Below are 25954 nucleotides of genomic sequence, written 5' to 3' on the forward strand. Positions count from 1 at the left end.
GAGGGGGGTTTGGGGGTGTCAGGACCTGACACTGGGCACCGCCCTGGCACAACCGTGTCCCCAGGCACAACCGTGTCCCCGGGCACAGCCACCCCGGGCACAGCCCCAGCTCTCTGGGGACAGCCGGTCCCCGGGCACAGCCGGTCCCCGGGCACAGCCACCCCGGGAACAGCCGGTCCCCGGGCACAACCGCCCTGGGCACAGCCGGTCCCCGGGCACAACCGTGTCCCCGGGCACAGCCCCAGCTCTCTGGGGACAGCCGGTCCCGGGCACAGCCAGCCCGGGCACAGCCGGCCACAGGCACGCTCGGCCCCGGGCTCAGCCCCCCCGGCACAGCCCCCCCCCGGCCCAGCCCCCCCGGCCCTGGCCGCTCCCCGCTAATTTTAGTCGTCCCACGTTCCCGGTTGCTGCCCGGTGGCACCAGCGTCCCCCGCCGGGGCAGGAGCGCACTGGGAGAACTGGGGACACGCTGGAGTGGGGACCAGCCCCCACCCCAAACTGCCCTCCCCCCCCCGGGTCACCCCCTGCTCGGGGCGGGGCGGGGAGGCTGCAGGGAGGGACCCCGGCGTCCGTGGGGTCGGCATGGGGGCCCCAGCCTTGGGGTCAGCGGGGGGGTCAGGAGGGGCGGCCCCCGGCCCGGACTCCTGGTTCCCAGCGCTCGGCCGGGACCCCCCACCGCCCCGGACGCGCGGCTCCCACGGCCACCTCCGGGGGGGGGGGGGCTGGCACCGGGAGGGGCCCGGAGACCCCCGGCACGGCCGAGGGGGCGGGAGGAGCGCCCCCCCACCCCCCACCAAAACGGGGGGGACCGGAGAGGGGGTGCGAGGTGGGGGTCCGGGTCCGGCCAGGAGGGACCGGGGGGATGGAGGGGGCGGGGGCCGGCCCGGCCGGGGGCGGGGGCAGGGCCGGGCGGGGCCCGGGAGGGTTTTTCTCGGCCGCCGCCGCCGCCGCCCCCGAGTGCCCCGGGCCGAGAGCAGCGACGGCAGCGCCATGGGCAGAGGGGTGAGTAGGTGCGGCCCGGGGCGCCCGCTGCCCGCCCACGCGGGGCACCCACCCACGCGAGGCACCCACCTCCCCCCCCGGAGCGCCCAGCCCTGAGGGCACCCGCCTGCTGCCACCCGGTACCCGACCCTGGCACCCAACCGTGCGGGCACCCGCCCTCTGCCAGGCGGCACCCCCCCCACGCGGGGCACCCACCCACGCGGGGCCCTCACATCACCCACCCGCTGCCAGCCGGCACCCGCCCAGGCGGGACACCCGCTCCCGGGGCACCCACCCGTGCGGACACCCGCCCGCTGCCAGGCGGCACCCACCCCCGCGGGGCCCCCACATCACCCACCCGCTGCCGCCTGTGGGCGCTCTCCCCGCCGGGCCCTGCCCCCGGCACCAGCACCCACGCACGGGCGTCCCGCGGCCCCCATGCTCCCCGCCGCCACCCCCAGGGTCCCACTGCTACCCCTGCCCCTGCCTCGATGCCAGTGCCACCCCCTCCCCCACCCCGCCCCCAGAGTCCCGCTGCCACCCCTCCCCGGTCTCGAGTGACCCCCGACACGGGTGGGCAGCTGCCCGGACGCCTGGGTCCCCCCCCCGCTTCGGGGAAGGAATGCGAGGGGAGGGGCGGGGAGAAAGTCCCCCATGGTGGGGAAACTGAGGCACGGAGCCGGGGTGCCCCCGCGGAGGAACGCCCCCCATGCCCGTCCCCCACCCGTGCCCGTGGCCCCGTGCCCGTGGCCCCGGCTGCTCAGCGCCAGGGTCCCCGGTGCCGTGGCAACGGCCGCGGGGGGGCCCTGAGCCGGGGCTGGCGCCTCGCCCGGCAGCCCCCATCCCGCCGGGCCCCCCCGTCCCGCCTGGCACAGCCGGGACCCCCCCACGCCGGGACCCCCCGGCCCCTGGGCACCCACCCAAAGGTGGGGAGGACCCCGGAGGATGTGGGACAGGGGGTGCCCCCCCTCGGGTGTCCCCCCCCATCACCTCCTGGCAGGCTCCCCCCAGGGAAATGCCGGGGGGGGGGGGAGAACGGACATGACATGACACCCACCACCCCACCCACTGCCACCCTCCTGACACCCCCCCCCAAATCCCGGGGTTCCCACAGCAAGTGGGACACCCCCCCGTGCAAAGCCAAAGTCTCCCCGCGTGGGGTTCTGGGGTCCCCAAAGTCCATGGGGGGGGCAGGCAGCAGAGCCCCCACGCGTGGGGGTGCCCCGTAGGGGGTGGGTGTGGGTGCCCCCGTGTCCCCGTCCCCGCGGTAACATGACCCCTCCGCTCCCGGCCGTTGTTCTTGGCACCGGGGCCGTTTTCCATGACCGCATCGGCCCCCCCGGCCCCCCCCGGCCCCACGCTGGGGCACCCGCTGCCCCCCCGGCCCCTGCCCGCTCCTGCCAAGCCCCGGCTCGTGGGCCGAGCTGCCGCAGACGTGCCACCGGGCCCTGCCAGCCTGGGGACCCCCTGCCGCTGCCAGCGGGGGGTCTGGGGGGGGCCGTGTCCCCCCCTACAAGGAGAGCGGGCAGGGCCGCCCGTCCCCTGCCTGCAGCGGCACCTCTGCCTCTCCGTGACGCCCTCGGTGCTGGTGGTGTGTTCCTCTCCCCAGCTTGTGGGGACCCCCCCCCCAGCCACAGTGACACCCCCACGGCCACAGTGACACCCCCGTGGCCCTGGGGACACCCCCATGACCACCGTGCCACCCCTATGGCCCCAAGGACAGTGCCACCCCCACAGCCACAGTGTCACCCCCATCACCACAGTGACGCCCCCTCCCCCAGCCCTGGGGACCCCCTCCACAGCGACACCCCCATGACCACAGCGACACCCCCATGGCCCTGGGGACACCCCCACAGCCACAGAGCCACCCCCGTCACCACAGTGCCACCCCCACCTTCACTGCCACCCCCACCCCCGGTGCCTCCCTAACTTGGCCCCCCCCCCGCCTGCGGTGCCCCCCATGCCCACGCTGCCACCGGTGCCTGCAGCCCCCCCCGTGCCCACGGTGACGCCCCGTACCCTCGATGATGCCTGTGGCCACCGTGACCCCCATGCTGGCGGTGACATCCATGCCCATGGTAATGCCCGTGCCCACGGCGAGGGCCGTGCCGCCGGCGGTGCCAGCCACGCCGGCGGTGCCAGCGTGCCCACGGGGTCCTGCGCCCGCAGGCCGGCCGGGAGTACTCGCCCGCTGCCACCACCTCCGAGAACGGGGGGGGCAAGAGGAAGCAGAAGGAGAAGGAGCTGGATGAGCTGAAGAAGGAGGTCAACTTGGTGAGGAGGGGACCGGGGGGACACCAGGGACGCCGGGGACACCCGACCGTGCCTCCCTGGCCGGGGTGACGCGGGTGACGTGTGCCCGGCAGGACGACCACAAGCTGTCCCTGGATGAGCTGGGCAGGAAGTACCAGGTGGACCTGTCCCGGGTGAGCTGTCCCCACGTCCCCATGTCCCACCCTTGATGCCATCTCCAGCATCCCGCATCCCTCGTGTCCCCGTGGGTGACACCCAGCCGTGCCTCCTGTCCCCTCCCAGCGTCCCGTATCCCTCCTGTCCCCATGGGTGACCCCGAGCTGTGCCCTCCATCCCCTCCTGGCATCCCACATCCCTGTCCCTATGGGTGACACCCAGCCATGTCCCCTGTCCCTTCCTGGCACCCTGTCCCCATGGGTGACCCTCTGGTTGTGCCATCTGTCCCTTCCTGGCACCCGCATCCCCGTCCCCCTGGGTGACACCCAGCCGTGCCCCTTGTGCCATCCTGGCACCCTGCATCCCTGTCCCCATGGGTGACCCCCAGCCATGGCCCCTGTCCCCTCCTGTCCCCACGGGTCCCGCCGGCCATGCCCCCTGTAGCCCCCACATCTCCCCAGGGTGCCCTGGCTGTGGCACCCTGCCCTCCCGGACCCACAGGGTGTCCCCTGGGTGGGACCCCCGTCCCCTCCCGCCCCCTGTCCCCGGGGTGGCAGCGTGTGCCCGTCCCGCAGGGCCTGACCAACGCGCGGGCGGCGGAGATCCTGGTGCAGGACGGCCCCAACGCCCTGACGCCCCCCCCCACCACCCCCGAGTGGGTCAAGTTCTGCCGGCAGCTCTTCGGGGGCTTCTCCATCCTGCTCTGGATCGGGGCCATCCTCTGCTTCCTGGCCTACGGCATCCAGGCTGCCATGGAGGACGAGCCCTCCAACGACAACGTGAGGGTGTTGGGGGGGGCACGGGCATCGGGGGGGCACGGGCATCGGGGGTGCACGAGAATTGCAGGGGCACAGGCATCATGGGGGGCACGAGCACTGCAGGGGCATGGGCACCTTTGGGGAGGGCGAGCACCCTTGGGGGGGCACAGGCATCATGGGGCATGGGCATCGTGGGGTTCATGAGCACCCTGGGGTGCACGGGCATCAGGGGGTGCATGGGCATGGTGGGGGGCAGACATTGCAGGGGCATGGGCACCCTGGGGTGCACGAGCGTTGGAGGGGGCACGGGCACCCTGGGGGGCACAGGTACCGTGGGGGGTCAGGGGCAGCATGGGCACAGGCGTGTGCCCCCCGCCACCACGTGCCAGCTCTTGGGGGGGTCTGGATGTGGGGGGCAAATGGGCCGGGCTGGCGTGGGGGTCCCCTCTGTAGCGCCCTGTGGTGGGGGGGACCTGGGGGGTCCCACCCTGCACCCCAGGGTGCTGGGTGCTGAGGCACCGCCTGGGTCCCAGCTGTACCTGGGGGTGGTGCTGGCCGCCGTCGTCATCGTCACCGGCTGCTTCTCCTACTACCAAGAGGCCAAAAGCTCCAAGATCATGGACTCCTTCAAGAACATGGTGCCCCAGGTAGGAGCCCCGGGTGGGCAGCCGGCACGGGGGTCCCGGGTGGGGTGGGGGTGCCCGGGCATCCCTCAGGGTGCCCTGCACCCCGGCAGCAAGCGCTGGTGATCCGCGAGGGCGAGAAGATCCAGATCAACGCGGAGAACGTGGTGGTGGGCGACCTGGTGGAGGTGAAGGGGGGGGACCGGGTGCCCGCCGACATGCGCATCATCTCCTCCCACGGCTGCAAGGTGAGCAGGCACTGGTGGGCACTGGGGCTGGCGTGGGGTGGGCACCGGTGGTGACATGGGGTGGGCACGGGGGCTGGCGTGGGGTGGGTATCATGGGTGACATGGAGTGGGCACCAGCACTGGCATTGAGTGGGCACCAGGAGGGGCATGGGGTGGGCAGCAGCGATGGCGTGGTTCAGGCATCGCGGCTGGCATGGGGTGGGCACCGCGGGTAGCAGGGGGTGGGCACTGGGACCAGCATGAGGTGGGCACGGGGACCAGTATGGCTCAGGTACCATGACTTATATAGGGTGGGCACCGTGGAGGGCACCGGGTGGGCACCAGGGCTGGCATGGGGACAGCGGGGCTGGCCCGAGTCCAGCCGAGCCCGGCAGTGCCCGGTGCCGCCGGCACCCACCCGTGCCGTGGCGCCAGGTGGACAACTCGTCGCTGACCGGGGAGTCAGAGCCGCAGACCCGCTCGCCCGAGTTCACCCACGAGAACCCGCTGGAGACCCGCAACATCTGCTTCTTCTCCACCAACTGCGTGGAAGGTGGGTCCCCGGGGGTCCCCGCCCGTGCGGGGCAGGGGGGTGTCCCCGGGACCCCCCGGGGCCACGTCACCCCTCCCTGTCCCACCAGGCACCGCCCGCGGCATCGTCATCTCCACGGGGGACCGGACGGTGATGGGGCGCATCGCCTCGCTGGCCTCGGGGCTGGAGGTGGGGCGCACGCCCATCGCCATGGAGATCGAGCACTTCATCCGCCTCATCACCGGCGTCGCCGTCTTCCTCGGCCTCTCCTTCTTCATCCTCTCCCTCATCCTGGGCTACACCTGGCTGGAGGCCGTCATCTTCCTCATCGGCATCATCGTGGCCAACGTCCCCGAGGGGCTGCTGGCCACCGTCACCGTAAGAGCCACCGGGGGAGCGGAGGGGTGGGAAGGTGCAGGGGGGGCACTGGTTTCACTGGGAGGGAGGCGGTGGGCACTGGTTCTACTGGGAGGGAGTTGTTGGGGACTGGTTCTGCTGGGCTGGCCCTGGTGCACCCAGCAATGCCTAGTGCCTGGTGCTTGCCGACACCCATGGGTGCCCTGCGAGCCCCGTGGGTGCCCGCTGAGCCCCGCGGTGCCCCCCCAGGTGTGCCTGACGCTCACGGCCAAGCGCATGGCGCGGAAGAACTGCCTGGTGAAGAACCTGGAGGCGGTGGAGACGCTGGGCTCCACCTCCACCATCTGCTCCGACAAGACGGGGACCCTCACCCAGAACCGCATGACCGTCGCCCACATGTGGTTCGACAACCAGATCCACGAGGCCGACACCACCGAGGACCAGTCGGGTGGGTGGTTGGCACCCTGACCCCCCTGAGCACTCTGGCCCCCCGAGCACCCCGACCCCAGGAGCACCCCTTTCTTGCCCCTGCACCCAGATGTCACTCCCCTGGCACCCCTTCCCCTGGCACCCCCTTGCCTTCAGCACCCCCTTCCCTGGGCACCTCCTTCCCTGGGTCCCCAGGGCACCTCTGGGAGCGCAGGAGGTGTCCCCAGAGAAGATGGGGGGCCCCAGCGCAGCTGATGGGGCTGGGGGTCCCCCAGGTGCCACCTTCGACAAGCGCTCGCCCACCTGGGCAGCGCTGGCACGCATCGCCGGGCTCTGCAACCGCGCCGTCTTCAAGCCAGGCCAGGAAAACATCTCCATTTCCAAGGTAGGTAGGTGCTGACCCCCCAGAACCCCCCGAATCCTACCGAGAGCCGGGGCGGTGCCGGCCCCAGTGCCCCCCGCGCCGCCGGCATCACCCTCAGCACCCTTCCCCACGCCAGCGGGACACGGCGGGTGACGCCTCGGAGTCGGCGCTGCTGAAGTGTATCCAGCTCTCCTGCGGCTCCGTCAAGAAGATGCGGGACAAGAACCCCAAAGTCACCGAGATCCCCTTCAACTCCACCAACAAGTACCAGGTCTGCCGGGGTGGCGGCGGCGGCGGTGACCCCAGGGCAGTTGGTCGGTGCCACCCGGTGCCAGCGCGCCCGCTGTGCCCGCAGCTCTCCATCCACGAGCGGGAGGAAGACCCCCAGGGGTACCTGCTGGTGATGAAGGGGGCCCCCGAGCGCATCCTGGACCGCTGCTCCCGCATCCTGCTGCAGGGCCAGGAGGTGCCGCTGGACCAGGAGATGCGGGAGGCCTTCCAGAACGCCTACCTGGAGCTGGGGGGGCTGGGCGAGCGCGTCCTGGGTGAGGGCGGGGGCGCGGGGGGCGCGGGGGCGCAGGGGATGGGGCAGGGAGGGGCGCGTGGGGGCACGAGCGCGTGGTGGGCGTGGGGTGTGGGGGCGTGGGGTGGGGTGACGGGGGTATGGGGGAGATGGGACGGGGCGAGGTGGGGCATCTGGATGTGGGGGACACGGGGGCAGGGGGATATGAAGGGTGTGGGGGCCACGGGGGGCACGGGGGATGGGGCAGGGACAGGAGCGTGGGGGCACCAGTGTGGTGGGCGTGGGGTGTAGGGACACGGGGGCATGGGGTGGGGTGACGGGGGATGTGGGGGACACAGGGCGAGGGGACGTGGGGGGCATGGGGGACGTGGTGGCAGGGGGCTACGAAGGATGTGGGGACAAAGGGACATGGGGACGGGGGGTGCGAAGGACGTAGGGACGTAGGGACATGGAGGACATGGCAGGGGCACGGGCAGAGGGACGCGGGGACACAGCGTGGGGGGGTCAGGCTTAGGGACACAGGGGACGTGGGGGGACGGGGCACACAGGGGGCAAGGGAACACGGTGTGTGGAGGACATGGGGTGTAGGACCGTGGGGGGACAGGGGACATGGGGGGCAGGGAGGCACGGGGGGCACTGGTGAAGGGGACTGGGGGGGCACGAGCACAAGGGACGCAGGGGCAAAGGTGGCACCGGGGGGGTCGTGGCCAGGATAAGGAGGACCGGGAGAGGGAAGGGGGTGCCCGTGGGCGCCTGCACCCCGTCACCCGCCGGCGCCTGCCAGGTTTCTGCCACCTCTACCTGCCCCCGGACAAGTTCCCCCGCGGGTTCAGGTTTGACGCTGACGACGTCAACTTCCCCACCAACGACCTCTGCTTCGTGGGGCTGATGTCCATGATCGACCCGCCGCGCGCCGCTGTCCCCGACGCCGTCGGCAAGTGCCGCAGCGCCGGCATCAAGGTGAGACCCCCCCCCGTGCACCCCCTGATCCTCCCAGGCTCCCCTCTCCCCCCCCCCAGCAGGGGTCACCCCTCTGTGTGTGTGTCCGTCCCCAAGGTGATCATGGTGACCGGGGACCACCCCATCACGGCCAAGGCCATCGCCAAGGGGGTGGGCATCATCTCGGAGGGCAACGAGACGGTGGAGGACATCGCCGCCCGCCTCAACATCCCCGTCAGCCAGGTCAACCCCCGGTAGGTGCCGGTGCCGGGGGGGGGTCCCGGGGGGTCCGGCGGCCCCGGCTCAGGCTGCGGTGTGGCAGGGAGGCGAAGGCCTGCGTGGTGCATGGCTCCGACCTGAAGGACATGACCTCGGAGCAGCTGGACGAGATCCTCAAGAACCACACCGAGATCGTCTTCGCCCGCACGTCCCCCCAGCAGAAGCTCATCATCGTGGAGGGCTGCCAGCGCCAGGTGCCCCGTCCCCGTGTCCCCTGCTGCCCCGTCCCTGTGCCCCACGATGTCCCCATCCTCCTGCCTCACAGTGCCCTTGTCCCCGTGCCCCACGGTGTCCCGATCCCTGTGCCCTGTGGTGCCCCTGTCCTTGTGCCCTGCCGTGCCCTGTCCCCGTGCTCCACCTTGTCCCCATCCCTGTGCCCCATGGTGCCCCTTTCCCTCTACCCCAAGGTACCCTGCTGTACCCATGCCCCGCGGTGTCCCCATCCCCATCCTCGTGCCCCATGGCGTCCCCATCCCCGTGCCCCACGATACCTCCATCCCCGTGCCCCGTGGTGCCCCGTTCCCGTGCCCCGCGGTGCCTGACCCCCGCGTCCCCAGGGTGCCATCGTGGCGGTGACGGGGGACGGGGTGAACGACTCCCCGGCGCTGAAGAAGGCCGACATCGGCATCGCCATGGGCATCGCCGGCTCCGACGTCTCCAAGCAGGCGGCCGACATGATCCTCCTCGATGACAACTTCGCCTCCATCGTCACCGGCGTGGAGGAAGGTTGGTGCCAGCCCCTCCATCACCCTCCTCCCCCGGGATGGGCGCCCGCCGCCCCCGTCACCCACCACCCCCCGTCCCCCACAGGACGCCTGATCTTTGACAACCTGAAGAAGTCCATCGCCTACACCCTGACCAGCAACATCCCCGAGATCACCCCCTTCCTCCTCTTCATCATCGCCAACATCCCCCTGCCCCTGGGCACCGTCACCATCCTCTGCATCGACCTGGGCACCGACATGGTGAGACCGGGGCTGGCCGAGGGGGCGGGGGGTGATGGAGGACGAGAGGACGGGGGGTGACGGGGGGTGACAGGGGGTGACGGACTCCCCCACCACGCAGGTCCCCGCCATCTCGCTGGCCTACGAGGCGGCCGAGAGCGACATCATGAAGCGGCAGCCCCGGAACCCCCGGACCGACAAGCTGGTGAACGAGCGGCTCATCAGCATGGCCTACGGGCAGATCGGTGAGGGGTGGGGGCGCGGGACCCCCCTGGGTGGCACTGGGGACAATGGGTGCCACCAGCACCCTGGGATCCACCAGTGACACCGGGCGCTCACTAGACAATTCAGGGGACATCCCCCCCAGCTGGCACCATGGCCACTGTGTGACACCAGGGCTCCCAGTGGCACCTCAGGACCCACCGGTGACCCCAGGACTCCCACTAGTGACACTGGGTCCCCTCCAACCGGCATTAGGGGCACTGTGTGACAAAGAGGCACCTGCTTGTCACCCCAGGGCACCAAGTGGTACCCCAGGACCCACTAGTGACCCCAGGGCACCCACTAGAGATACCAGGGGACGTCCCCCCGGCTGGCACCATGGCCACTGGGTGACACCAGGGGTGTCTCCCCCAGCTGGCACCAGGCACAGTGTGACCCCAGAGCACCCACGGGTGACCCCAGAGCACCCACCTGAGATATCAAGGGCACCCCAGGACCCACTGGTGATACCGAGTGGCGTCCCCCCAGCTGGCATCTGGAGCCCCGTGTGACCCTGGGGCACCCACTGGTGACAGTGGAGCACCCACCTGTGATCCCGGGACAGCGAGTGACACCGGGCTGTGCCGCGATCAGCTGTGCCCTGACCCCACACCCCCGTGGCCCTTGGGGGGCTGATCCCGGGGGTGCCGGTCCCTGATGCTGGGGGTGCCGATCCCTGCTCCGGGCGTGCCGATCCTCGATTCTGGGGTGCCAATCCCTGCTCCGGGGGTGCCCGTCCCTGCTCTGGGGGTGCCGATCCCTGCTCTGGGGGTGCCGATCCTCGATTCTGGGGGTGCCCCTCCCGACCCCGGGGCGCTGATCCCTGCTCCGGGGGTGCCCGTCCCTGCTCCGGGGGTGCCGATCCTCGATTCTGGGGTGCCGATCCCTGCTCCGGGGGTGCCCGTCCCTGCTCTGGGGGTGCCGATCCCTGCTCCAGGGGTGCCGATCCTCGATTCTGGGGGTGCCCCTCGCGACCCCGGGGCGCTGATCCCTGCTCCGGGGTGCCCGTCCCTGCTCCGGGGTGCCGATCCTCGATTGTGGGGTGCCGCCCCCTGCCGCGGGGGTGCCCGTCCCTGCTCTGGGGGTGCCGATCCCTGCTCCAGGGGTGCCGATCCTCGATTCTGGGGGTGCCCCTCCCGACCCCGGGGCGCTGATCCCTGCTCCGGGGGTGCCCGTCCCTGCTCCGGGGGTGCCGATCCTCGATTCTGGGGTGCCGATCCCTGCTCCGGGGGTGCCCGTCCCTGCTCTGGGGGTGCCGATCCCTGCTCCGGGGGTGCCGATCCTCGATTCTGGGGGTGCCCCTCCCGACCCCGGGGCGCTGATCCGGGGTGCGGCTCCCGCAGGGATGATCCAGGCGCTGGGCGGTTTCTTCACCTACTTCGTGATCCTGGCGGAGAACGGGTTCCTGCCCGGCACGCTGGTGGGCATCCGCCTGGCCTGGGACGACCGCTCCACCAACGACCTGGAGGACTCCTACGGCCAGGAGTGGGTGAGTGGGCCCTCGCACGCCCCTCGCACGCCCCTCGCACGCCCCTCGCATATCCCTTGCACGCCCGCTTGTGCACCTGCTGGGCACAACTCTGCTCCGCGTGTGCTTACGCCTGTGCCCTCACCTGCCCGTGGTTGTGCACGTGTAAACGCACGCCGGGGCTTGTGCAACGGCCTTGCACGAGCGTGCGGGTGCAGGGTGTTTGTGTGTACGCGCACGCGCGTGTGTTTGCATGTGCCCTTGCAGACCTGCGCACACCCGTTTACGCACCTGCCGTTGCACGGCTGTGCTCGTGAGCGTGTGCTCACACGTGCTTAGGCGTGTGCGCCCTCACACGCCTGTGCTTGTGAAAGCCCTTGCGCGCGTGCACACACATGTGAGCGCGTTTGCACATACCATCCCACGCTCGTCCTTCTGCACATCCCCTTGCACACTTGCTCGTGCCCCTGCATCATGGCGCTCGTGTGTGTGTGTGTGCTCTCACATGCTTAGGCACACGTCCTTGCACGTCTGCACTTGTGCAAAGCCCTTGCACGCACGCACTCATGCGTGGGTGTGTTTGCACGTGCCGTCCCACACGTCCTTCTGCACATCCTCTTGCACGCTTGCTCTTGCACCTACCCCTGCACGGTGCATGCTTGTGCGTGACGTCCCGTGCGTGAGCATGCGAAGCGGGGGGCACGCGGGTGTGCGAAGCGGGGGGCACGCGGGCGCGCACTGAGGCCGTGCCCCCCCCCAGACCTACGAGCAGCGCAAGGTGGTGGAGTTCACCTGCCACACGGCCTTCTTCGCCAGCATCGTGGTGGTGCAATGGGCCGATCTCATCATCTGCAAGACCCGCCGCAACTCCGTCTTCCAGCAGGGCATGAAGTGGGTGCCCCCGCTCCCCCCAGCACCCATGGGTGCTCCCCGCCCCCCCCGTGCCGCGCGCCCACGCCGCTCTCCCACAGGAACAAGATCCTGATCTTCGGGCTGCTGGAGGAGACGGCGCTGGCAGCGTTTCTCTCCTACTGCCCCGGCATGGGGGTGGCCCTGCGCATGTACCCCCTCAAGTGAGGGGGGGGGGGGGGGGGCACACCCCGACCCTGCCCCCCCCCCCGGGGTGCCCCCCCACTAACGCTGCCCCCCCCCCAGGGTCACCTGGTGGTTCTGCGCCTTCCCCTACAGCCTCCTCATCTTCGCCTACGACGAGGTGCGCAAGCTCATCCTGCGCCGCTACCCCGGTGGTGAGTGAGACCCCCCCCAAGCCCCCCGGCGTGGCCCCTCCCCACCCCTGGCATGGCCCCCCCAAACCTCCCCCATGGGTATTGCCCCCTCTCCAGGGTGAGCATTGCTGTCTCCCCGTTTGGGGCACAGCCCCCAAACCCCCTTTTGAGCACCATAAAGTCATCGCTGCCCCCCAAAGTGGCCACTGCCCCCCAGACTGGCACAGCCCCTTGAGCCCCCCGTCTTGCTCCCCCGCCCCCCACTGCCCCCACAGGAGATGCTGCCCCCAAAACCACCCTCAGGGCTGGCACCAGCACCCAAAGGAGTGGGGGCATGGGGTGGGAGGGGGTGTTAGGGGATACCCGGGTGGGTGGGGGCACCCACAGGGGTTGGGGGGGGACCTAGGGAAGGGGGGGGCACCCAAGAGGCATGGGGAGCACCCAAGGGAGTTTGGGGGAACCCAGGGAAGTGGGGAGCCCAGGAGAGAGGGGGATACCCAGGAGGAGGTGGGGGGCACCGAAGGGGTGGGGGGCACTCGGGGGGCTGGGGCACACCCAGGGGGTGGGGGACACCCCCAGCTCGCCCCCCCCGACGCCTGCCCCCTTGCAGGCTGGGTGGAGAAGGAGACCTACTACTAGGAGCCCGTGCGAGGCCCCCCGGCCCCCCCTCACCCCAACCCTGCACCCCCATACTAACCCCGGGGGCTGGCGCTGCCGGGCACGGTGGGGGGGTCGGGACCCCCCCGGCCCGGGGGGACCCAGGAGTGCGGGTGGGGGGCACCCTTTGCTCCCCCCATGGGGCACCCAGACCCCCCCCACGCACACCTTCAAAGCAATAAAAGAGTTTAACCCCTTCGTGCCCTCGTCTGTGCTGGGAGGGGGCATGGGGGGCACTGGGGGCGGGCAGAGGGACCGGGGGGCAGTTCTGTGGGCATTTGCCCCCGCAGAACCCAGCCCCGGGGGCAACTCCCCCTCTGCCACCCCTCACCCCCCCCCCAAAATAATTTCTCAGCCTCCGCAATGGGGCAGCTGGGGGTAGCAACAACCCGCTGCCCCCCCCAGCTCCCCCTGGCACCCTGGGCCCCCCCAGCACCCGATGACCAGCTGGGGCCTCACGGGGCACACGCGTGAGTGTGCCACACGTGTGGGTGTGCAGCACGTGTGAGGCGTGTGTGCATGTGGTTGTGCATCAGCATGGGGGTGCAACCCCCCCCCCCCCGGCTGCCTGGGTCGCCGTCCCGCGGGGGGGTTGGGGTGCCCCGGCCCTGCTGAGTCAGCAGCGCGGGGGGGGCACAGGGTCTGGCCCTGCTCGGGTTTCGCCGCCGGGTTTCGGTGTCACCCGGGATTAAAAATAAGGAGGCTCCGAGTCGGGGTCACCCGAAACCGGGGCTGGGGATGGAGGGGGCTCAGGGCGGGGGGAGGGGGACCCCCCTGCGCCCACTGGCACCCGTGTGTGAGGGTCCTGGGCACGCACAGCCCTGGCATGGGGGTCCTGGGCACCCACGGCCCTTGGCATGGGGGTCTCGGGCACCCCACCTCCCCGGGTATGGGGGTCCTGGGCACCCACAGCCCTTGGCATGGGGAGGGGGTCCCAGGCACCCCACCTCCCCGAGTATGGGGGTCCTGGACACCCCCAGCTCCTTCATGGGGGTCCTGGGCACCCACCTCCCCTGGCACGGGGTGCCTGGCCCCCATGGCTTCTTGACTTGGGGAGAAGGCCCCCCATCCCTGAGGGTGGCCACGGGGGGTCCGCCCCCCCCAGCCCAGGGGGATCCACTTCTCAGTGGTCAGCAGAGCAGGTGCTCACCCGATCCGAGCGGGATGGAGGTGACAAAATACCGCGTCTCCGCTCCCTGACGGAGCCGGGCAGCTGGCGGCCGCGAGGCTGGGGGGTCCCCATGGGCTCCAGCCAGGCCTGGGTCCCCTCAGTCCTGGGGAGTGGGTGCCCAGTGCCGGGGGGTGGGATGGGGGTACCCGGACCCCATCCTGCTGCCCGCAGGGCCAGCTCTGGGATGTCCCTGTCCCCAGCCAGGGACTCTGGGGGATGGGGGACCCCGAGGCTGGGGTGGGGAGCAGCCACCCAGGGGTCCCCAGCACCCACTGGGGCCCGGACACCCGTGGGGGACCCCGAGGCTGGGGTGGGGAGCAGCCACCCGGGGCCCCCCGTCCCCGCGGTGTCCCTGGGCCCGGCGCTGGTGACCCCATGCTCGGCTCCTTATTTTTAGCCCCCGGCCCCCCCGGCTCCCTCCCCCGGCTCCTCTTTCCTTGCTTAATATGGAGCTGGAGCGGGGCCGGCGGGGCGGGAGGGGCCGGGGCTGAGCCCCCCCGGCTGGACCCTGCGCCCCCCGGGGCCCTGAGCCCCCCCGGGCCGTGGTGGGGGGCCGGGGGTGCAGGGGGGCCAGGGTGCCACAGCCCCCCCTTTGTGCCTTCGTCCACTTCGGGGCTGGGAAGGGGCCGCGCGTCTGTGTGTCCCCCCGCAGCTGTGTCCGTTTGTCCCCTCCTGGTGGGGCCAGAGGGGCCGTGTCTGCCCGTGTCCCCCCCCCCGGGGGCCGTGTCTGTCCGTCCCCCCCGGGGGCCAGGCAGGGGCTGCGTGTCCATCCCCTGTGCTGGTCCCAGCCGGGCTGTGTCTGTCTGTCCTTCCCTGGACGCAAAGGCATCGTCTGTCTGTCCCCCTCCGGCTGTTGTCCAGCCCAGGGGCTGTCTGTCCGTTCCCGGGCTGTGTGTCCATCCCTGCTTGTCTGTGAGTCCCATCCCCATCTGTCTGTCTGTCCGTCCCCCTCTGTCCGTGAGTCCCATCCCCAGCTGTCCGTCTCTCCGTCCCCCTCTGCGGGTCCATATCTGCCCTTCTGTCCGTGGCTCCCATCCGCCCACTCGCCCGTCCCCGTCCGTGTGTCCGTCCCTGTCCGTGGGTCCGCCCGGTGGGCGATGGGGGTCTGGGGGTGGGTGCTGGTGCTGCTGGCGCTGGGGGCCCGGGGCCCGGGGGTGGCCGGGGAGGGCCTGGACTTCCCCACCTACGACGGCCTGGACCGGGTGCTGCCCGTCACCCTGAAGAACTACAAGGCGATGCTGAAGCGGTTCCCGGTGCTGGCCCTGCTCCACCACCGCCCTGGCCAGGGCGACCGGGCGGCCCAGCGCCACCACGAGATGGAGGAGCTCGTCCTGGAGGTGGGCACGGGGGGGTGACACCCCAGGGGACCCCGCATGGCGCTGGGGACAACGTAGGGACCGGGGGATGCTGGTGGGATGGGCACCGGCGCTGGGGTGCCAGCACCTGTGTGGCACTGGGGACACTGGGGGGGACCAGGGGACACCAGTGGGATGGGCAACTACACCCATATGGCACTGGGGACACTGGGGGGGACCAGGGAACCCTGGTGGGACGGGCAGCTGCAACCTTGTGGCACGGGGAACACTGGTAGGGACCAGGCATGCTGCCAGTGCCACTGGCTGTGGGGACACCGGCTGCTGGGGGGGACCTGTCCCCATGAGCCAGCACCTGCCGGGACCCCCGGCACGGGTGGAGGGGGATGGATGGATGGAGGGATGGGGGGGGCACGGCCAGGCTGGGGACCCTGGGGGACCCTGGGGGACCCTTGGCTGGGGAGGGGGGACAGGTCTGGTGGCCGGTGCCCCCAGCGTGGTGTCCCCCCAGCTGGCAGCCCAGGTGCTGGAGGACAAGGGCGTGGGCTTCGGCCTCGTCGACTCCGAGAAGGACGCGGCCGTCGCCAAAAAGCTGGGTAAGGGTGACCTCCCCACCCTGCCCCCTGCTGGGACCCCTCAGGCACAGCGACCCCCCCAGATCCCCATACCTGGCACAGGTCCCCCCTGCATCCCCCCAGCCAGGCACAGGGACCCCCCTGGACCCACCCAAACCTGACACAGGGACCTCTGTATCCCCCAGCCTGAGACAGGGATCCCCATGAGCCCCCCCCTCCCCATCCGGGACAGGGACCCCCCCGTGTCCCCAGCCAGGCACAAAGACCCCTTTGGACCCCCAAATCTAGCACAGGATCCCCCAACCAGGCACAGGGACCCCACTGGACCCCAAACCAGGCACGGGACCCCCCAGCCACCCAGCTGAGCCCCCTGCCCCCCCAGGCCTGACGGAGGAGGACAGCATCTACGTGTTCAAGGAGGACGAGGTGATCGAGTACGACGGGGAGCTGGCGGCGGACACGCTGGTGGAGTTCCTGCTGGATGTGAGAGCCCCTCCCCCACCGGGGGACCCAGGCATCCAGGACCCCCCAACTCCTGTCCCTGTCCGTCGTCCCCCCCCCCCCCCCCCAGTATCTCAGGAGGGAACCCAGGAGTCCGGGCCCCCAACCCTCCCTTTGCGTGGCTGGGGAGGACCCAAGTGTCCTGACCTGCCCCCCCCCCCAGCTCTCCCTGACCTGGGGGTCCCTGGGGACCCCGGTGCTGTCCCCCACCCCCCAGGTGCTGGAGGACCCGGTGGAGTTCATTGAGGGCGACCACGAGCTCCAGGCCTTCGAGAACATCGAGGATGACCCCAAACTCATCGGCTACTTCAAGAACGAGGACTCGGAGCGTACGTGGGGCTGGGGCAGCCCCTCCCGTCCCCCTGTGTCCCCCTGTGTCCCCGCTGTGTCCCCCCGTCCCCTCCCAGCACCCCAGCCACAGCCCCCAAGCCTTCCTTCCATCCATGCGTTTCCTTATCCATCATCCACCCCTCCCTCCCTCCACGAGGGCACCGGGGACCGATCCGGCCAGCCCCGGGCATGTCTGGGACCGTGGCGTTGGGGGGTCCTTCTGGAGCCAGAGCCACCGGGACGGCCCTGGGCTGGGCGGGCCGGTGCTGGCACCCGGTGCCGGTGCGGGGCCGGTCCCCAGTGTCGGTACCCAGTGCCGGCACCAGGACCCATCCCACCTCCCCCAGACTTCAAGGCCTTCGAGGAGGCGGCGGAGGAGTTTCACCCCTACATCCCCTTCTTCGCCACCTTTGACAGCAAGGTAGGGGCGAGGGTCCTGGCGGGGCAGGGTCACCCCCTGCCAGCACCCGTGGGTGGCTCAGGGACCCCAACCTGCCCCAGGCGGCCAAGAAGCTCACCCTGAAGATGAACGAGATCGACTTCTACGAGCCCTTCATGGAGGAGCCGCTGACCATCCCCGACCGGCCCAACAGCAAGGAGGAGATCGTGGCCTTCGTGGAGGAGCACAAGCGGTGGGCGCCCGGCCGCCCCCGGCCCTGCCTTGGCTTCCCCATGGGGGCTGCTGGGGGCACCGGGGTGCCGTGGGAGGTGGTTGCCATGGGGAAGTGGTTGCTATGGGAGGTGGTTGCCATGGGGAGATGATGGTTGCCAAGGGAGGTGGTTGCCATGGGGAAGTGGTTGCCATGGGGAAGTGATTGCCAAGGGAGGTGGTTGCCATGGGGAAGTGGTTGCCATGGGGAGATGGTTGCCATGGGGAGATGGTTGCTATGGGAGGTGGTTGCCATGGGGAGATGGTTGCCATGGGGAGATGGTTGCTATGGGAGGTGGTTGCCATGGGGAGATGGTTGCCATGGGGAGATGGTTGCCATGGGGAGATGGTTGCCAAGGGAGGTGGTTGCCATGGGGAAGTGGTTGCCATGGGGAAGTGATTGCCATGGGAGGTGGTTGCCATGGGGAAGTGGTTGCTATGGGAGGTGGTTGCCATGGGGAAGTGGTTGCCATGGGAGGTGGTTGCCATGGGGAAGTGGTTGCTATGGGAGGTGGTTGCCATGGGGAGATGGTTGCCAAGGGAGGTGTTTGCCATGGGGAAGTGGTTGCCATGGGGAAGTGGTTGCCATGGGAGGTGGTTGCCATGGGGAAGTGGTTGCTATGGGAGGTGGTTGCCATGGGGAGATGGTTGCCAAGGGAGGTGTTTGCCATGGGGAAGTGGTTGCCATGGGGAAGTGGTTGCCATGGGGAAGTGGTTGCCATGGGAGGTGGTTGCCATGGGGAAGTGGTTGCTATGGGAGGTGGTTGCCATGGGGAAGTGGTTGCCATGGGGAAGTGGTTGCCATGGGAGGTGGTTGCCATGGGGAAGTGGTTGCTATGGGAGGTGGTTGCCATGGGGAGATGGTTGCTATGGGAAGTGTTTGCCATGGGGAGATGGTTGCCATGGGGAGATGGTTGCCAAGGGAGGTGTTTGCCATGGGGAAGTGGTTGCCATGGGGAAGTGGTTGCCATGGGGAGATGGTTGCCATGGGGAGATGGTTGCTATGGGAGGTGTTTTCCATGGGGAGGTGGTTGCCATGGGGAGATGGCTGCCATGGGGAAGTGTTTGCCATGGGAGGTGGTTGCCACGGGAGACCGTTGCCATGGGGAGGTTGTTGCCATGGGGAGGTGGTTGCCATGGGGACAGGTTGCCATGGGAGGTGACTGCCAGGGCAGCCGCAGCCCCGGCGCTGGGGGATTCCCGGGGCGGGGGGGGGCCGGAGGGGCCCCCGGAGCGCAGCGAGGCCCGCGCCCTGCCCCCACCCCCGCCCCTCCCCCGCCCCGCCAGCCCCTCCCCCCACGCCGCTTTGCTGGCCGCGGCCCCTGGGGCGACACGAGTGTGCCAGGCCTCAGCGGGCGCGGGGCTGGGCCCGCCCGGGGTCCGTGGGCCGTGGGGCAGCCGAGCCCCCCCGGGCGGGCCGGGGTCCGGCGGGGCGGGCAGGGCGGGGTTAAGCGCCGGGCGTGCCGGGATGTTCCTGCAGCCTTAATCCCCCCGGATCAACCCGCCCCCACGCCGCGGCCTCAATCCCGCGGGCGATGGGGAGATGGGGGGACCCTCCGCGGCCCCCCCCGAGGTGCAGCGGTGCCGGGGGGCTCAGCCCCGGCCCTGTGCCCCCCCCGCCCCGAGCCAGCCCCGGTGTCCCGCCCCCCTCAGCCGCTGCACCCCATATCTAAGCAGCCCCCCCCCCCAGCTGCACGGCAGAGCCCGGGGGGGGCAGCGGCTTCGGGGGCGGGGTCGGGTTTGGGGGTGCCCTCACCGCCCCCCCCATCTTGCAGGGCCACTCTGCGGAAACTCAAACCCGACAGCATGTACGAGACCTGGGTGAGTGCAGGGGGAGAGGGGTGGGGGGTCCTGCCCCCCTCACCTTGACCCCCCTCGGGGCGCTCCCCGCCCCCTCGGGGTGCCCCCCTCACTGGTGACATCAGCCGTGTCCCCCCAGGAGGATGACATGGACGGGATCCACATCGTGGCCTTTGCAGAGGAGGATGATCCGGGTGAGGGAGGGGGCCGCGGGGGTCAGGGGGTCCGGGGGGGCTCCCGGCGCCCCTCACTCCCCATCCCCCCCCAGATGGGTTCGAGTTCCTGGAGATCCTGAAGGACGTGGCCCGGGACAACACGGACAACCCCGACCTCAGCATCCTCTGGATCGACCCTGAGGATTTCCCGCTGGTACCGGCCCCCCCGGGGGGGACACACCCCACCACGACCCCCCCAGCAGTGTGGGGTGGGCTCGGGGGGGCTGACCCGTGTGTGCTCCCCCCAGCTCATCCCCTACTGGGAGAAAACCTTCAGCATCGACCTGTCCCGGCCCCAGATCGGGGTGGTCAACGTCACCGACGTGAGTGTCCCCCCCCGCCGGGACCCCCGGCATGGCCCCCCCCCCCCAGGCAGCCTTAGGGCTGAGTCCTGACGGGCTCATCACACTGGTGGGCCTCAAGGGCAGCCTCTGGGAGCCGGGGTCCCAGCTTGTCCCTTCCTCAGGGGGGGTCCCACGCCCTCCCCCGGTGTCCCCCGCCCCCTCCCACAGCGGGTGTCCCCCCCGCCCGTCCCACGTCCCCCCGCCGGTGTCCCCAGGCCGACAGCGTGTGGCTGGAGATGGCGGACGAGGATGACCTCCCCGACCCGGCGGAGCTGGAGGACTGGCTCGAGGACGTGCTGGCGGGAGAGATCAACACCGAGGACGACGACGACGACGATGACGATGATGATGATGATGATAATGACGACGACGACTAGGCCTTGTGCTGAGCCTCCACTCCTGGCCCCATCCCTGTGCGAGCCATTAAAGTCCCCAAAGAACCAGGCTGTGTCACCGGGGAGGGGACACGGGGGGTGGAGGTGCTCCAGGCCCAGGCGAGATCCCTGTGGGAGATTCCCATGAGATCTCCCCTTGTCACCCCCCGTGCGCCGTCCCCCGCGCAGCACCCCACGAGATCACCACCTAAAAGATCCCCCTCCAACCCCCCCCACGTGAGATCCCAGTGGCGGCTCCCGGGGGATCTCCTGGTGCAAATCCCCCCGTGGAAAGCCCCGCGCAGGATCCCCCTGCTCGAGACCCCTCCCCATGCGAGACCCCTCCCCGTGCAAGCTCCCGTGGGAGCTCCCCCATGTCCCACCCTCCCCGTGAGATTCCTCTGCACGCTGCTGTGGGGAGATCCCCTGTGCTGGATCCCCGTGTGAGATCCCTCCTGCAAGATCCCCTTTGAGATCCCCATGGGAGATCCCCGTGGGAGATCCCCATGCGACACCCCGGGGGGGGATGGACTTTCCTTGGGGCTTCCTGGGGGGGGAATGGTGACACATACGGGGGACTTGGACACTCGTGGGTGCCCCCCGCCGTGGCTCCTTCCCGGGGTGACAGCCGGGGGTCCCTGGGCGGGGGGACCCCAAAGGGATGGGGGAGACACGAGGGGCCCCACCCCACGGGACGGTGCGTGGGAGCCCCCCACGGGTGTCCGCGCCAGCCCCCACCCACCCACGGTCCCCCGTGGGGCGGGGCGGCTCCTCCGGCGTCCCGCCCCGCCCCTCAGCCCCGCCCCGTTACGCCCCGCCCACCTCCCCGCCCCGCCCCGCCGCTCAGAGCGGCAGCACCGAGACACCGAGCGGCCGCACCGGCACCGCCACCGCCACCGGCACCGCCCCAGCCGGCCGGTAAGTGCGGGGCTACGCGGGGACCGGAGGCTCCGACCGGCCACCGGGACCGGGATCGGGACCGGGACCGGGATCGGGACCGGGGCCGGATGGAGGCGGCGGCCGCCGCCTCCATCCGGCCCCGGTCCCGATCCCGGTCCCGATCCCGGTCCCTCAGCCGGGCAGGGGCCGCGGTCGTGGACCCCCGGTACTAGACACCCCCGGTAATCCCCCGCGGGTCCCGCCGGCCCCTTTCACTTCCCCTTTCGCTCCCGTGGGGGGGCCCGAACCCGTGACCCGAGGGGAGCGGGGGGGGGCGGCGGGGCCCGCCAGTCCACGCGGTGCCACCCGGTCCCCGTGCCCACCCGGTCCACGCGGGGTCCCCCATCCTCATCCGCTCCCCGCGGTGCCACCGGGTCCCCCGTTCCCACCCGAGACCCGGCGTGTCCCCCATCCCCCGTGGGTGCTACCCGGTCCCCGTGGGGCGCGGGGTCCCCCCACGCGCCCCCCATCCCCACGGTGCCACCCAGTCCTCCCAGTGCCGCCCAGTACCAGCGGAGCACCGGGATGCCACCCATTCCCCTGGCCAGGGTGCTTCCCCCCGCGGGGGGGTGCCGGGGAGGGTGGGTGCGCGTGGCCGGACTCCTGAGGAACACGAGTGGAAAGGGGCGCGTGAGGAGGTCACGCGCCCCTGGGCCGGGCTGGGCCCAACTGGGCCCAACTGGGGCCAAACTGGGCCGTGGCGGAGGCGGAGCCGCCTCTTCCGCCCCGCGGCCCCGGGACGGGGAGGGCTGGGGGGACCACGAGTCATCGCCTCCCCCCGCACCGTGCTCCGGCCCACGGAGCGTCCGCACGGCCCCGCGTGGGGAAACTGAGGCACGGGGCGGGGCGGGGGGGGGGGCGCACCCAGATGTGCCCCAGATGTGGGATGGGCGGCCCCGGGGATGCTGCTCCGGCCGTGGGCAGGGCGGGACCCCCAGGACACGGGTGGGACCCCCCCCGGGGCAGGACGGTGCCGGTGCCCACGCACCAGGACGATGCCCGTGGCTCAGGGCGGTGCCCGTGGGGCAGGACGATGCCCGTGGGGCGCGGTGGTGCCCACGCAGCAGTAGGATGCCCGCAGGGCGGTGTCCGTGGGGCCGGGCCGTGTCCGTGGGGCCGGGGCCGTGGGACCAAGGCCGTGACTCGGTTTCCCGGGGGGGGGCGGGGACGGCCCCGGCCAGCGCTGCGCTGCTCCCCGCGGCACAAAGGCCCCTTGTCCCCGGGCTGCGGGGGGGCCGGGGGGGGTCCCTCCTCCCCGTCCCGCTATCGCCACCCACCCCAAAATCAGGGGGGGGGACACAGTGTTTGCAGGACCCCCCCCTCCCCCCCCCGCACCTGGCCGGAGCGGGGCAGACAAAGGCGGGAAGGAACCGGCCCACCCGTGTCCTGCCCCCCGTGTCCTGCCTCCCCCGCGGCGGGATTACGCGCCCCCCGCCGCCCCCGCCCGCCCTTGTGAATGGGCCCCCGTGGGGCCACGCCCCTCGTGCATATTCATGGAGCGCTTTGCATGGGAAGCGTGAATGGGGGGGGTCCCACGGGGGGGGGGTCCCGGGCATCCCCCCCCCGGGGCCGCGGCGCGGCGGGGCCCAGGGGTCCGGGCCGGACCCGCCGGGCCTGGGAACGGGCAGGCGGCCCCGGCGGGGGGGGGGGTCCCCGCCCCCACCCCTCACCCCCCCCGCCCGGAAGGACCCGGGCGTCCGGGCCAAGGGCTGAGTCATCGGCTGCCTTAAAGGGGCCGGACACGGCGGGGACACGCGTGTGCGCTCGGGGGGGCACCACGCGGGAGCGTGTGTGTGTGTGAGTGAGTGTGGGTGCACGCGTGTGCGCACGTGGGAGTGCGGGTGTGGGTCGGTGTCTGTGGGTGCAGGTGTCTGCGTGGGGGGGTGTTTACGGGTGTAGGCACGAGTGTGCGTGTGCGGGGCGGGGGGGGGATGCGCATGCGTGCACGTGCCGGGGGTGAGCAGCGCGGTGGGTAGCGGCGTGTCCGTGTCTGTGTGTCCCGTGTTCTCCCCATGTGTCCCCATCCGCGTCCCCCCCCGTGTCTGTGGAGCCCGCATGGGGTGCCCGGGTCCCGTGTCCCCCCCCCAGCACCCACGGGTGTCGCCACCGGGGAGGGACACGGGAAGGGCGGCCGGGGTGCTGTGATTGCCATGGCAACCGCATCCCTGGGGTGGGTGGCAGCGGTCGCCATGGCAACCGAGGTGCAACAGGAGATGGGGACAGGGTGTGACACCCCCCCCACCCCCCCAGCCCCAACCGCCCCACGCCCACCCGGGCCTGGCACTGGGGGTGCCCCTGGTCCCCCCACCCCCCACCCCAGGGCGCCCAGAGCCACTGCGGGGGGCGGAATGTGGTGAGTGGGGGCTGTGCCGGGGGGGGCCTGTGTAGGGGGGGTGGCTGTGCCGTGCCAGGGGGACAGACCATGCGGGGGGGATCAGTGCAAGCACCGCGTGCGCGTGTGAAGAGAGGGGGGTCACTGCAAAGCCGGGGTGCGGGTGCGAGCAGCAGCATGCGATGGGGGGGGGCTGCGCAAGGCCAGGGCCTGTGTGCGAGGGTCCCCCGCGCCAGGGGGACACACGCAGCAGAGCAGCCGCCACCAGCGCCCGGCGGGACCCGCCGTCCCCGTCCCTGTCACATCCCGTGAGCGTCACATGAGTCACGGGCCAGCGGAGCCCGGCTGGCGCCGCGGCGTGGGGGGGGCCGGGGAGGGAGTGGGGGGCAGGGGCTGAGGCCGGGCAGCTCATGACACGGGTGGTGGCAGCCATGGCTGAGTACCGCAGTCTGCTGGAGGAGCTGGCCCAGAACATCACGGCCGAGGACCTGGAGCAGCTGAAGTCGGCCTGCAAGGAGGACATCCCCAGCGAGGAGAGCGAGGCCATCGCCACCAGCCACCACTGGTTCGCCTTCCTGGAGAAGCACAGCAAGCTGGACAGAGGTGAGACCCCCCCGGGGGTGGCCCTGGCCCCCCCCCCCATCCCCATCTCTGTCCCTCCCCTGGTCCCCAGCCCTGGCCGCTGCCCTGCTCCTGGTCTGTCCCCTGGTCTGGTCCCCAGCCCTGTCCCCCATCTCCTTTCCTGGTCCCCGTCCTGGTCCCCTGATCCCTGTCCTGGTCTCCAGCCCTGGCCCCTGCCCCGGTCCCTGTCCCCTCTCCTGATTCCTGTCCCCTGGGGTCTGGTCCCATGCCTGGCCCCTGGTCGCTGTCCCCTCTCCTGGTCCTCACCCCAGTCCATGACCCCGGCCCCGGCCCTCCCCTCTTCCCTGTCCTGGTCCCCATCCCAGTGCCTTCTACCGGTCCCTGTCCTTGTCCCCTGCCCTGGTCCCCATCCCTGTCCCTGTCGCCTTTCCCGCTTCCAGTCCCTGTCCCTGATCCTCATCTCTGTCACCTGCTGCCGGCCCTGCTCCCCGTCCCTGTCCCCTGCCTCAGTCCCCGTCCCCATCCCTATCCCTTGCCTTGGTCCCTGTCTCTGTCCCCTGCTCCTGTCCCCACCCTGGCCCCTGCCACGTGCTCTGGTCCCCATCCCAACCCTTGTCCCTGTCCTTTGTCCCCTCTTCCAGTCCCTGTCCCCTGGGACTGTTGTCCCCTGTCCCCTGCCCTGGTCCCCATCCCTGCCTGCTCCCCGTCCCCAGCTCCTGTCCCCTGTGCTGGCCTCTCCCTGCCCTCTCCCCGTCCCCTGCTGTGGTACCCATCACCGTCCCTGTCCTCGGGCACCCTTTGCAATGCAGCGCGGGTGGCCCAACATGTGTCCCCGTCCCTGTCCCCGTTCCCGCAGACAACCTGTCGTACATCGAGCACATCTTCGAGATCTCTCGCCGCCCCGACCTGCTGACCATGGTGGTGCAGTACCGCACCCAGGTCCTCAAGATCTCCGAGGAGGACGAGGTGGACACCAAGCTCACCCGCATCCCCAGCGCCAAGAAGTACAAGGGTGAGCCCCCCCGCGCCGGGACAGGGACCCCCCCGTCCCCAGGGCAAGGACAGGGACCCCCAGGGCAGAGACAGGGACCCCCAGGATCGCTTTGGATGGGGGGGGACGCACAGGGAGAGGCCCCCACTGACCCCTCCCGTGTCTCGGCAGACATCATCCGGCAGCCCTCGGAAGAGGAGATCATCAAACTGGCCCCCCCGCCCAAGAAAGCCTGAGGGGGGGGCGAGGAGGAGGAGGAGGAGGAGGAGGAGGAGGAGGAGGAGGAGGAGGAAAGCTGTGCCCCCCCCCCGTGTCCCCCTGCCACCTCTCCGGCCCCGGGACACGGGCAGGCGGGGGGGGCCGGCACGGTCACTAACAAAGTCTTAACGCCCCCCCCGCCGGGGCCGGGGGCCGGGCGGCTCTGCGTGTGCGTGTGCGTGTGCGTGGTGTGCACGTGTGGGTGTGCGTGTGCGGGGCGCTTTGCTATTCCCAGGGACCCCCCCCCAAGCCCTCACTGGGAGGGGGGACGACAGGAACAGGGACCCCTCCCCCGGTCCAAGCTGTGGCTGGGGGGGTGACAGGCACCGGGACCACCCCCTGGCCCAGTGCGGGGGGGGCAGTGCTGGCAACAGGGACCCCAGTGAGGGTCACGGGGGGGGGACGCAGGGACGAAGGACAGGGCAGGTCGGGAGGGAGGCGAGCAGCAGGGCTGAGCGGGGGGGGGGGTGTCTTTGCTGACCCCCCAGGCAGGATAGAGGATGGTGTGAGTTTGTCAGGCCTCAGCCCTGCGGGGAGGGCGGGGGCACATCTGCAGTGTCCCCTGCCCCGGGGGGCTGCAGTGGATGGGGAATGAGGAGGTGA

At 71.3% G+C, this 25954-nt stretch overlaps 3 protein-coding genes across 4 annotated transcripts; all 3 read left to right on the forward strand.

Annotated features, from left to right (window-relative positions):
• The first annotated feature begins 981 nt into the window (after nt 1–981).
• LOC140644186 (sodium/potassium-transporting ATPase subunit alpha-2) lies at nt 982–12959 on the forward strand. Of its 2 annotated transcripts, none has more exons than XM_072846777.1 (23): nt 982–1002; nt 3151–3255; nt 3348–3407; nt 3966–4169; nt 4682–4795; nt 4885–5019; nt 5434–5551; nt 5640–5908; nt 6137–6335; nt 6592–6701; nt 6817–6951; nt 7036–7225; nt 7988–8163; nt 8260–8396; nt 8465–8615; nt 8979–9147; nt 9232–9386; nt 9487–9610; nt 10970–11115; nt 11855–11985; nt 12066–12167; nt 12250–12341; nt 12931–12959. In XM_072846777.1, the coding sequence occupies exons 1-23, from the start codon at nt 991–993 to the stop codon at nt 12957–12959; spliced, it is 3063 nt and encodes a 1020-aa protein (XP_072702878.1). In that variant the 5' UTR covers nt 982–990. The 2 variants fall into 2 exon arrangements, with proteins under 2 accessions (XP_072702878.1, XP_072702877.1); XM_072846776.1 differs by lacking the exon at nt 982–1002 and adding an exon at nt 3006–3059.
• A 2286-nt stretch (nt 12960–15245) lies between these two features.
• CASQ1 (calsequestrin 1) lies at nt 15246–20252 on the forward strand. Its single transcript, XM_072846495.1, has 11 exons — nt 15246–15485; nt 15973–16057; nt 16419–16519; nt 16755–16866; nt 17215–17288; nt 17369–17499; nt 19292–19337; nt 19456–19510; nt 19585–19685; nt 19780–19854; nt 20091–20252. The coding sequence occupies exons 1-11, from the start codon at nt 15246–15248 to the stop codon at nt 20250–20252; spliced, it is 1182 nt and encodes a 393-aa protein (XP_072702596.1).
• Nucleotides 20253–21074: 822 nt separating this feature from the next.
• PEA15 (proliferation and apoptosis adaptor protein 15) lies at nt 21075–25391 on the forward strand. The gene is made up of 4 exons (XM_072846778.1): nt 21075–21167; nt 23950–24123; nt 24959–25114; nt 25265–25391. Exons 2-4 carry the CDS (start codon nt 23952–23954, stop codon nt 25327–25329), a joined length of 393 nt encoding a protein of 130 aa, XP_072702879.1. The 5' UTR covers nt 21075–21167; nt 23950–23951; the 3' UTR covers nt 25330–25391.
• Nucleotides 25392–25954: the final 563 nt, after the last annotated feature.

Source organism: Ciconia boyciana, chromosome 26, assembly GCF_034638445.1.
Source record: "Ciconia boyciana chromosome 26, ASM3463844v1, whole genome shotgun sequence".
In the NCBI taxonomy this organism is placed as follows: domain Eukaryota; kingdom Metazoa; phylum Chordata; class Aves; order Ciconiiformes; family Ciconiidae; genus Ciconia; species Ciconia boyciana.

What these genes read in the sequence shown, in the direction of transcription:
- CASQ1 (XM_072846495.1), top strand. Translation starts at nt 15,246, where the DNA reads ATGGGGGTCTGGGGGTGGGTGCTGGTGCTGCTGGCGCTGGGGGCCCGG. An exon ending in CAAGAACGAGGACTCGGAGC is followed by an intron (nt 16,867 to 17,214) that starts GTACGTGGGGCT and finishes CACCTCCCCCAG; the next exon opens with ACTTCAAGGCCTTCGAGGAG. An exon ending in ACAGCATGTACGAGACCTGG is followed by an intron (nt 19,338 to 19,455) that starts GTGAGTGCAGGG and finishes GTGTCCCCCCAG; the next exon opens with GAGGATGACATGGACGGGAT.
- LOC140644186 (XM_072846776.1), top strand. Translation starts at nt 3,006, where the DNA reads ATGATGCCTGTGGCCACCGTGACCCCCATGCTGGCGGTGACATCCATG. An exon ending in TGAAGAAGGAGGTCAACTTG is followed by an intron (nt 3,256 to 3,347) that starts GTGAGGAGGGGA and finishes TGTGCCCGGCAG; the next exon opens with GACGACCACAAGCTGTCCCT. An exon ending in TCAAGAACATGGTGCCCCAG is followed by an intron (nt 4,796 to 4,884) that starts GTAGGAGCCCCG and finishes GCACCCCGGCAG; the next exon opens with CAAGCGCTGGTGATCCGCGA.
- PEA15 (XM_072846778.1), top strand. Translation starts at nt 23,952, where the DNA reads ATGGCTGAGTACCGCAGTCTGCTGGAGGAGCTGGCCCAGAACATCACG. An exon ending in GCACAGCAAGCTGGACAGAG is followed by an intron (nt 24,124 to 24,958) that starts GTGAGACCCCCC and finishes CCGTTCCCGCAG; the next exon opens with ACAACCTGTCGTACATCGAG. An exon ending in CAGCGCCAAGAAGTACAAGG is followed by an intron (nt 25,115 to 25,264) that starts GTGAGCCCCCCC and finishes GTGTCTCGGCAG; the next exon opens with ACATCATCCGGCAGCCCTCG.